The 12,012-nt window shown below is 37.2% G+C and overlaps 1 protein-coding gene across 1 annotated transcript in view; it reads right to left on the bottom strand.

Moving 5' to 3' along the window:
• Window positions 1-11,645, bottom strand: part of CBLN4 (cerebellin 4 precursor) — a 34,611-nt gene extending 22,966 nt beyond the window's left edge. The window contains exons 1-2 of the mRNA XM_026664857.2: window positions 11,187-11,645; window positions 1,320-1,436 (exon numbers count right to left, since the gene is read on the bottom strand). Of these exons, the coding sequence (XP_026520642.1) occupies window positions 1,320-1,436; window positions 11,187-11,477 (408 nt within the window). The 5' untranslated portion in view covers window positions 11,478-11,645. The remainder of the gene's footprint in view (window positions 1-1,319; window positions 1,437-11,186) is intronic.
• Between the last annotated feature and the right edge of the window lie 367 nt (window positions 11,646-12,012).

Raw genomic sequence — 12,012 nt, 5'->3', positions numbered from 1 at the left:
AGTACTATTGCTACTGTTATTGTATTGAGGTTTTCCAAATTGTGTAAGTTATATACATTGGGGTGGCCTTTTATTATTTACATCTGTTCCTATAAACCAGTGTTTTGTAAAAATTAACATATATGGACTTCAACTCCCAAAATTTCCCAGTCCTCTTGGCCATTGTTAAGAATTATGGGAGTTTCCATAGATCTTATAGTTACCCAGGTGACTGTACAGAGCTACAAAAAGAAATAACACACTGATATCGTAATGGAATGTTCTCTGAATTCCCAAAGGAGGCAGGAGTACACTTCAGAGGATCAAGAAAAGTGCAATTTTAGATAGTTTGTGTGGGAGAGAGAGGGTGAAGACAGCTGCTCCCTAATAGTTTCCAGAGTATATGTTTTAAGGTGCATGTAGTCTACTTTAGTCTGGCAAGATGTCTGTCTATAGGTGAAGAACAAAAAAGGAAACTGCTTACAAGAATCTCAACAGATCTTTCTAAGTTTTTGGAGTCTGATGGCTTTAGATATAGACATTCTCTCTGGACAATGTTTTATAAAATATTTCCCCATATTTCCTGTATGTACTGCTTTTCAAGATCACGTGAAGTATTAGTTCAACTTTATAATGCCTTGTTAAGGCCACACTTAATATTACATCCAGCTTTGGTCACCATGATATAAAAGATGTTGAGACTCTAGAAAGAGTACAGTGCCAACTTAATTTTGGCTGAATTGCATTCCTGGTATTTGATGCTCTTTGATGAGTGAGTTATGAAGAAATTGTGACATGAAACTCAACTTGGTCATTTTGAACAAGCTGCCATATCTAGAATGGGCATGTATGCCTGTAAACTGATTTCTGTGTTAAAAACTATTGATATTAATCTTTCTGAACAGCAGCTATCCCTATTGTTTCATTCATGTTTATATTGCATTCTTTATTATATTTTTGTAATTTACAACATGATGCTTTTAGACTAAAGCTGATATGCCATATAAATATAACAGGGAGGGAGGAAGGAAGGGGAAGAAAGGAAGGAAGGAAGGAAGGAAGGAAGGAAGGAAGGAAGGAAGGAAAGGAAAGGAAAGGAAAGGAAAGGAAAGGAAAGGAAAGGAAGGAAGGAAGGAAGGAAGGAAGGAAGGAAGAAGGAAGGAAGGAAGGAAGGAAGAAGAAAGAAAGAAAGAAAGAAAGAAAGAAAGAAAGAAAGAAAGAAAGAAAGAAAGAAAGAAAGAAAGAAAGAAAGAAAAAGAAAGAGAAGGAAAGAAAGAAGGAAAGATTGAAGGAAACATTAACCACACTAACCTCAAATACTATTTCTTAATTCAACATACCTGAATTGTTTGGCTCTGGTAGACTTTAATTACATGAAAATTAAAACTGTATATTCCTTTTCTCGGTGCTACAAACACAGACTCCAATGTAAAGAAATTGCCCACATTTACTAGGATCTATAAATAAAAGAAAAGAAACCAGTAATTAATGGAAGCATTCCAAGTTCTGGAAAACAATGAAATAATTATTTTGAATGAACCCAAGTTTAATTACAGGTTTTGCACATTGTTCATCTGACACCAAAGTGTATGCAAATAATCTAATTGTACTTCCAACATCCTCATAATAAGATGTAATGTGTGCTATTATTATCTGAATAAAACCCACTTATTTTCAATTAAAGGTATAGAAATTCTTTTGTCAAATTCTTTAACTTCTCCACATGCTTAGCTCAGACTAAGCATTACTGAAAGCAACAGGAACCTATTTCTGAGCATACTTAGAGTCATGTGACATATTTTTGTACAACTAGCTGAGATGCTGCTCAGTTCCACTACAATTCCTGCTGGGTTGCAAGCAGGTGAGTCATCTCATGGAATTGAATTACTTAGATAGCTAAAAAAAAAAAAACATTTGTAGCACAAATCTTCAAGTTGTTTTGTTATTTAAGCCTCACCAAAGAAGCCAGGTAGATACAAACAGAAGCACAATGAATGTCAACTGTTGAATAAACAGCTGCCCACAAACTTTTGTCACATAAGCAAGTGGATGAAGCTTTACAACTCTTCTGGACCTTCAAGATTATTTGGCCAATGAATGAGAACACTTCAGCTATTGATGGCACAGTACCAGGCATTTGCTACATTGAATTGAATGTGCTCAGATCCAAATCCATGGTTCCCAATAAGTACCGTTCCCTACAACCATGGATGGAGAACCAACCATTCAGAATATTGCAGTGCCAAGTAACAGCAACATTAGGAAGGAGGAGTATGAGAAGCTGGAGAACTATCAGGATCTGAAGGAGAAACTAGAAAGGAAATGGAATATAAAGATCAAAGTGGTCCCAGTGGTAGTATGAGCATTTGGGCTGTGACTCCTAAGATGGGAGAGAGGTTCCAACTGATCTCAAGAACCTTGGAGCTCTCTGTTCAGAATAGTGCAAAGTTAGGAACAGCTATGGTAAGAACCCTCAAACTCCAAGGCCACTGATAGAGGACTCAACATGGAGGAAGACACATACATCTATAGGAATAAGAAGGAAATTTTTATATGACAGAGATGATAGATAGATAGATAGATAGATAGATAGATAGATAGATAGATAGATAGATAGATAGATAGATAGGTAGATAGGTAGATAGGTAGATAGGTAGATAGGTAGATAGGTAGATAGGTAGATAGGTAGATAGGTAGATAGGGTTGGATGGATGGATGGATGTGCGGGCAGACGAGAGAGAGAGAGAGAGAGAGAGAGAGAGAGAGAGAGAGAGAGAGAGAGAGAACAACTGACAAGCACAATTAGCACTGTTCATTCATGCCTTATTTCCTTCCACATTTTTTGCACTCTTCTTTCACCATGCATATAGATCCAGGATGCGCTCATGACATGGAGTTATTCCTAAGAGAGCAAATTACATGTCATGAACTATATGAGCATCAATGTTCTTATGGTTGTCCTCAGCTGGAAACAGATTCTCCATTCATCTCAGTGGGAAGGATGATTATATCTTATTGTGTCATGGAAAATTCCCACATTTGGTGGCTTGGAGAATCCCCACTTAACTTTGAAATGGGTAAGGTGATAATGTAAAATAGGCAGCACTGCATGTTGTTGTTGCTATTGCAGATCCATTTCTTTGTTTTAAATTGGGCACAGGCTATTTTAGAGTTTACAGTACAGTTTCTGAATGGTTCCATTTCAAATTAGCTGGAAATGAGGTTGAGGACTTATGGTTAGATAGCAGTAGCAATAACACTTAGACTTATATAGCACTCTCTAGTGCTTTACAGCCCTCTCTAAATGGTTTACAGAGTCAGCATATTGCCCCAATAATCTGGATCCCCATTTTACTGAACTTGGAAGGATGGAAGGTTGAATCAACCTTGAGCCAGTCAGGATTGAACTCCTGGCAGTGAGCAGAATTAGCCTGCAATACTGAATGAATGAATGAATGAATGAATGAATGAATGAATGAATGAATGATTCTTTATTAACCATGTGTGATTAGACACACAAGGAATTGGTCTTGGTGCATATGCTCTCAGTGTACACAAAAAGAAAAGATACATTCATCAAGAATCATAAGGTACAACATTTAATATAGTCATAGGGTACAAATAGGCAATCAAATCATACTAGGAAACAGTCAATATAAATTGTAAGGATACAAGCAATAAAGTTACAGTCATACAGTCACAAGTGGGAGGGGATGGGTGATGAGTGATGAGAAGATTAATAGTGATAGTAATGCAGACTTAGTAAATAGTTGGACAGTGTTGTGGGAATTATTTTGTTGAGCAGAGTGATGGCATTTGGTAAAAAAACCTGTTCTTGTGTCTAGTTGTTCTGGTGTGCAGTGCTCTATAACATCGTTTTGAGGGTAGTTGAAATACTGCATCCTAACCAATGTGCCATCATGGTTCTAGATAACCCACAAAGGATTTCAAATGGCTATCTGTAGTTTTCAAGCTGCACACTGCCAATCCTACATTAAAATAAGGGTTCACCACTTTAAGGTCTCAGAAAGAAGGTGGGATATAGATGCAATAAATAAATAAAATTTATGTAGAACCTTTTTAAGCAGCTTAAGTGTAAGAGATTATTATGCAGGGGACCAACTGCAGGTACTATAGAACCTATGACAAATATACATTCCAGGCTTTCAATTGCTGACAATAACTGGATCTCCTTTATTGTGCTTGGGTACAATACACAGAATCTCAGGCATATTTCAGCCATATCGATCATGATAGAAAAAGAATCACCGCTTTGCTTTTATGTGCTTGATAATCTGCGCTGCATTCTTGAACAGGACAGTAAAGTCTCTTATTTTTATTTAACTGAAATGTGTCTAATCTTTTGAAGGAACTTCATAATTTCATCCCTTCTGAGATTGGGTTGTAGCTTCTTAAGTGCCTCCCTAGGTTTTTATATTATCAAATGAAGTCTTTCTTTGACTTCAATTAGATTTCAGAAGGAGCACAGCAAGGTTTTTAGAAGAGTGGTGCAGTGGCCTAGAGGTGGAGCTCTCGCCTCACAAGAGGCTGTGAGTTCGATGTTAGAAGCAGATATTTCTCTCTCTGGGCAAAATGGGAATATATCCGCTGAACAAAACTCTGCATTGGTGACAGGAAGAGCATCCAGCCATTAAATATACTACTAGCTCCATTCAGTTGCCCAGACTCCACCTCAAGGGAATATGGGGTCATTAAACAAAGATGACAGCAAGGTTTTGGTAATGTGTTGCTTATTCTTCCTTAGGGGAGCTTCAGTCAACTTCCATTCTTCTTTCCCTCTTCCTTGATATACCTTTTCCAATCCCTTCATTTTCATTGGAACATGTTAGCTTTGGTTGAATATGGTGATTTATAGTTTATCATTTCTCGAATGGCTTGCTACTTCATATGATTTTTGCTGCAATGATGATGATGATTTATTTATATATCAAACTTCTTAACTGCCCATCTCCCTCAGGAGGGGCTCTGGGAAGTGAATAATAGCTTTCTTTTTTTCTATAGCCCATGATAATATTAAAATGGAAGCTGATGCTGGAATGTAAACTGTTATGAACAGCGTTTTTAGGATCTAGAAGTTAAACTGAATAAATTCTTGACTAGCTCTAGTCTTGTGGTTTTAGACATTTTCCCTCAAAATGCTAATAGCAATAGCACTTAGACTTATATACTGCTTTACAGTGCTTTACAGCCCTCTCTAAGCAGTTTACAGAGTCAGTCTATTGACCCCAACAATCTGGGTCCACATTTTACCCATCTCGGAAAGATGGAAGGCTGAGTCAATCTTGAGCCTGGTGAGATTTGAACTGCCAAATTTCAGGCAGGCAGCAGTCAGTAGAAATAGCTTGCAGTACTGCAGTCTAACCATTGCACCACTGCACTCTAATGTTAAATCACGTCCATTATCTTCTCTATGTAATTCTAGCACAGCAAAATATTCACCTACCTGTCCTGTTTGACTGAGAGCAAATATCTGTTGTTGCTATGAAAGGGATTTGTATTTCCGATCATCTGTTAGCATTTGGAATCTTGACATGTTATCAGTTTTAAACAATAGTCATTCCAAAAGAAATCAATATAGAAATCAATTTGTTAGGTATTAATGATGACCATGGGTCAGTTATATAAAGTTGAACTTGGTTCAACTGGATTTGGGTGGCCATATACCAACTCTATCTATGAAAAAAATATCAACTATTTTTATAACTCAGTTTAATTGCAATCAATTTGTTTTACTGTTCATTGCACTAACATTAGGAAAATTGAAGTATCATTTGGCATATTCCTCAGTAACACTTTCTTCATGATCTTAGGATGACACTCTCTCTCTCTGTGTGTGTGTGTGTGTCTGTGTGTTTGTGTTTGTGTGTGTGTCTGTCTGTCTCTGTCTCTGTCTCTGTCTCTCTCTCTCTCTCTGTCTCTGTCTCTCTCTCTCTGTCTCTCTCTCTCTCCCTCCTTCTCTCTTTCTCTCCCTCCCCCTCCACCCTCAATTCCACTACCTCTTGTCTTTTTATTTATGTTGTTGTAAACTTTCCAGAGACACTTAGCTGACGTGGGTGGTAAAGGCATTCTGGCAGCTGTGTGACCCCAGTAGATGTTCTGCAATTTCCAGTACTTTTCCAAAATTGGTAGGATAGTAAATAGAAGTTTGACATGTCAGCTGATTTGGTTAATTTTTTTTTTTTGTCTCCATGCATTTGGAAGATTTGGCAGGTTAGGTTAGGAGGCAGTTTATGCCTTGCAGATAAGTTTAAACATCCATCTCCCCCTTAAACTTACTCACTTTGGAATGCAGACTCCAATATTCCACACAAATTGAGAGTGGACATCAGATAGTCTGAAGTTGTACACACACAATATTTCTGTTTAGAAGACCCACATTGAGATGGGTATTTTTTTAAATAGAAAGGATAATAGTTCTCTTCTCAGGTCTATAATTATTTCTTAATTTTAATGCAAGAAAACAAGGGTAATTATGCTGATTTTTTAAATCAATACCAAAATTCTTGAATGAAATCTATTTTTGAGGAAAATATGTAGTTTAGTAGTATAACTCTTTAGAATTCCTGTCTTCATTTCCTGAGCAATATCATTCCATTTCTCTGTCTATTCCTTACAACCTTAACATAAACCCCACCTTTCCCACTAAGCTTGTGCTTAATCTCATAATCCTTATTGCTTACAAAAATGATAGCTGAGTTCCTAAGAGAAACATGCATTTTGTTCTTTGCTACACTTGAGCCAATCTCTCCCCCCTAACTCTATTATTATTATTATTATTATTATTATTATTATTATTATTATTATTATTATTATTATTATTATTATTATTATTATTATTAAATCTAGGGTGTTGTGTGACAGATGCTTGTCTGTTGAAATTATAAATTCCCAGAACGCTTTAGCTTCTTCATGTTCTGTTACTTTGTCTATTCTATGGTCCTACCAGTTCTTGCTTGTAGTCAAGTTGTATGTACCGTTGTTGGTACATTGTCATGTCATTGTTAGCAATCAATATGTGTGATCTTCTTGCAGCACCAACTAGGTGGTCCACTCTTTATTAAGCTTCTTGGCAGAGATGACATTTGCTGTCTGTTGCTCAATCCTTCTCAATCCTGGCTTTGTATGTGTTTGTTCTTAAGGTCTTGCACAGCCAGATTTAGCCTTTCAGTCTTTTTCTTCAACTTTTTTGCCCTTATCTCTTTCCAGGTCTTGTTATCACATTTTCCTGCTATTTTTTTGAAATATACCGGCCATATAATTGCTTTGCCATGTCTGTTTTCTATTCTTCATATGGTCTTTCATATGGGCCAGTTTGGTGTTCAGTAAGCCTTCAGGATATCCTGCCTTCAGTGCATCTTCTTCACTGTTCTTCAAATATTTTCCAATGTCCATTTTTCTTCTTCAGTTGTCTGGTGTACTTGCAACATTCCATGCCTACCTATGTTCCTTGTTAAGTAGATTCTAGCAGCATCAATGTGTGGATGAAGCACATAATTTGTTGTGATTATTGGGGTGGGGGGCTTCCTATTCAGGACGTCTAGTTCAGTTTGAGTCAAATCCATTATTCCAACTACATATTTCATGACTGGAATTATCCAAGTATTAATTGCCTTGAGAGTATTCCCACCACTGAGCTTGAACCTTAATTGTTTTTCATTTTTCTGATGTATTTTTTACTAACCTTCTTCTAGATTTCAGTGTGCCTAATACTGACAGTTTATTATTATTGTTATTACCTGCCTGGCCAGTTTTGCAATCCTCTATCCATTAACTGAGGAATGAGCCCCACTTAATTAAATCACTTTTTTAAATAAAAGTGTAGAATCCCAGGACTTTCTATATAATACAGATGAATTTATAAAAACCTGAATTATGGCTCATGCAGTTCTAATCTCTGCCACAAATTTATCAGAGAATCTAATATAATATGCCTTTTCCAGCTTCTCCTACCACCCTAGATGTATTAAGACTGTGCTTTGAACCTTTTAAAGAATCATTTGGCTTTTCATAATTTGTTGCCTTTAAAATTGCTTTATCATTTTATTCAGCTTTGTATGTATCTCCCTCTAACTCTGCCCTGTTATCTTTTACCAGAGGGCACTGTTCAAAATAAATGTAATGGGCTGTGAAATATCCGCTTTGTATATTGTACATTTTAGTTTGCCTTTCAATTAAATTCTACACAGTCTTGAACTCTTTATTTATACATAAACAGGTCATCCTCTGAAGTTCTCAGTAAACTTTGATGGAATTACAGCCACCTAACATGTGCTTTGCATATAGGGCCTATTTTCTTCAGCAGCCTTTCTCAATGTGATGGCCTTGAAAGTTTCTGACTGTAACACCCATTAAACTCTGACCACTGATCAGATTACAAGGAGCTGACAAAAATGTAGCCTGACATAATCTGGAAGACAGGGGAAGAGAAAACCTTCTCTGATTATTTGCAAAGGATGGGAAAGGATTGTGTGTGTGTGTATGATCTATGAACTAGATCATCCACTGATCTGATACAGCCCATGTTTATGTGTGTGTGTATGTTTCTGTCCCTGAATAAATATTACAGCATAAATTTATCAATGTTCCTGTCCAAAACAGTTTCTTTAGATTATATAAAGATCACTAAAAGATTAAAATGAATAACACAAAACTGCAGATCCAGTACAAGACTAAACTTTCCAAACAGCTAGATGATGAATCATTGTTAATATTACAATAAAAACTGTATCTAATATATTGTTTAAACAATAAGGATATATTATCATAAAAGTAATGAAATGTAATATTGCATTCTCTATGACTCTACCATCTAAAAAGATAATACGGTAACAGGAAGAATACCTTCATATCTTCTTTTGCTCTTGAGAATTTTTTTTTCCCTAAAAGTTCTACTTGGGTCGTTTTCATAAGGCAAGTTGTAATCCTTCTCCTGTGCCTTGATGTCAGCAACATCATTGATCCACTTCACCCAATCTATTTGACCTCCTGCCTAAATACATTTCTTTGAGCTCAAAGGAGAATAAACTCCATTCAATTGGACTTTCTTCTCAATAAACATGTATAGGATCAGAGTGTACCTTAGCAATATGTTTTCGGATCAATCAGGGTAGGGATGTACTTCAGTTGTCATGACAATTCCAGAAGCAATATAGTTTGCATATAATGAGTAACATATGCTTGCTAATGTGTCCAGTAATGAATGTGAAGATGTAAATGAAACTTATGAAGGCAAGAAGTGGATGGTATCTCATAAGAAAGCAGGAAGTTAAAACTTTGCAGAAAGAGTGGGGCATTTTTAAGTGGTACACAGCTAGCAGAGCAGAGATGCATATAATTAAAGCATATACTTATAAAAGTCATCTCTTATATATCTTGTATCTGGGTAGAAGTGGGAAAATACTGATCTTTTGCCTTCTATTCCTTCCTCTGAGAAACAGGTAGCTGTCATGTGCTTCCACTATCCCCATGTATCTTATGCTAAATATACACCTGACTTCTGATCCCTTGAAAAGGTTAATGACAATGTGACTGGGTTGGTTACAAGATTCCTAGGACTCTAACACTCAGGAGAAATGCAGATCTGTCAGCCTGTCAAAGAATATGCCTTGAAAAACAAAACAAAAAATAACTAGTGAGCTTAATTAAAACCTTCAGCTAATATTTGCAAGAATCAGCTGTATCTACAGCTCTATAAGCACACATAATGCATAAACAGCTGATGGTAGGATATTAGATATAGTACATGGATTTTAAACCAGAGTTGGCATGATATAACTCCAATGCCTTTCTGTCTTCTCCTTCAAAACATGGATCTTTGATAGTCCAAAAATTGCATCCTGTAAACAGCATCACTTTCAGCAGAAAAACTGAAACATTTGTTTCGTTTTCCTATTGAAATAGATTGATTATATTAAGATGCATTAGATCAAAATTGGAAATGCAATATGATATTTTGGAAAGTAAAAGGAATACATTTTTCTATTTTTCCAGAAGAATTATTATTGTCTGCTTCAGGAATGGATTTGGAAGAAGGGAGGAGTGCAGAAAGTCCTTCCAAGGTTGCAAAATTCTGCAGTGATGCTACTAAGGTGCAGTGAATTTTCCAAAGGACTGCCTCCATATTTTACTAGTGAGATCTGAGTCAGTTTCATTACTATATTATCTATATCCATGTCAAATGCATGCTGATTTAACTACACCAGAGTAAGCCCAGTGTAGGATATAGGTTCTGTAGGGTGCAGAAACCTCATAAAAGATTTGAAAAATGTAAGATTGAAAAATTTGAATGATTTTGAAAACTCATAAAAGATTTGAGCTGCTGGGAAATCTGGTTGCTATTCAACTGAAGAGCTTCTGGAGATTTTGAGGTTTTCTTTCTTCACTTTATCTCCCCTCTCTCCACTTTAAAGCCTTTAACAAATTTCCAACTATTTTTTTCAGGATATAAAAGTTAAATTAAAATACCAAAATCATATGCATTACTATTTCTAAGTAAACATTCTCAAGAATAAAGTACAAGGATGCATAAGTAAGTTGATTTTTACAGTCTTCCCTCAGTATTAACCTCTTTGAAGCATTAAATCATTCCTGTATTGTCTGGTATTACTTCGTTTATTCCAGCACATCAAGAATAGTAAAATTGTTACTTATGTTATAATGTGAGACAGAATTTTTGTGTGTGAAGTCCTACCTGCCAGAACTTATTTAACCCTCCATGTGCCTTTAAATGTAAAGTGGAAATGTAGAAACTAAAATCAATAAGTAATAGAAAAAAATAACTTCATTCTCAGAGAAAAGCATGTGTGAAATTGCTATCCATATTAAGAGGGGGGGAAAAACCTATGAACTGAACAGAGCAATTAAATGGACCAAAAGCTTATGTCTCCAATTCCTAAGTTTCAGCTCACTCCTTTCAAAGGAGGATTAAAGAGTTTGCAAATCAACTCTACCTGTTGATTCCCACCTACTGTCCTTATCCTATCTCATCTCAGTACTGTAAGGAGCTGCCTCCCCCTCCACTTTTAACCTAGTCCCTTTCCCAGGGATGAAATCACCTTTTTAAAAAAACTTAAACAAAACTCAGACAAAACCAACTTCCCCATTCCAAACATATGCTCCTTTTGTCAGTAGGAAACGATTAGATGTCTTTCTACATACAGCAAGATACCCATTTATGTTATTTTTACCTGATCAAAATAGATTATCCTGGTTTTGTTGCTCATCTCAGAAGGCTCGTGGTTGGTACTCCTGACTGCTGAGAAAGCGACCTTAGAATTAGCAGCCCGTACAGAGATCCCCAGAGGAGAAGAAGAGGATCCCTTAGAATCGGTCGCTGGGTTGGAATCGCAAACTACCAAGCATTTTCCTTCCAGTACGATGGGTTCTGTGTCATTCTGCGCCCAGACGGGGAGAGCGGAGAGAGCCAGCGTAAGGATGATGGTGAGCACCATGGACAGCGCCCTGCTTAAAGCGCCCATGTTCAGAACCAAGAGCGGCGGACAGCGAAGCCTTGCGCGGAGCGCCTCAACGTTCCTCTCCTTCCACCTCTCTCCACGCTTACACAGACCACGCCACAAAGCCAGCTCTAGCAGCCCTACCAGCAGCGGAGGGGGGAAAAAAATCACCACTCTTACACAGACAGAGGCTCACAGGCACACACACACCGCTTGCTACCAGCACAGCAGCAGCAGAAGCTTCTTCGGAAAATTTTCAACATTTCCAGCGGAGGTGGGGGGGAAAAGTCTATCTTCCCTCCTGTTTGATTTTGGAGGGAAGGATCCTTTAAAAAGCTATTGGAAATGTGCTTCCAAACACCTCCTGGACCAAATCAGCTCTTCCCGGTGCCCCTTTCTTTGCCATTGAACCCCCCCACTCCCAGAATCCAGGAGGAAAAAGCTACGGCGGGAGAGGGGGGGGCAGCCCTAAGGTGAATTATTGACGAAGGAAAGCGAGAGCGAGATCAGGAAGAAATAAAAACATTTGACGTAGCAATGAGTCGTTTCATCTTGCCCC

The sequence above is a fragment of the Notechis scutatus genome, chromosome 3, assembly GCF_049901735.1.
Source record: "Notechis scutatus isolate UNSWTSFEM ecotype Mainland chromosome 3, rNotScu1.2, whole genome shotgun sequence".
Taxonomy (NCBI): Eukaryota; Metazoa; Chordata; class Lepidosauria; order Squamata; family Elapidae; genus Notechis; species Notechis scutatus.
The sequence above is the reverse complement of the archived record's forward strand: the minus strand, read 5'-3'. Positions and strand labels throughout refer to the sequence as shown.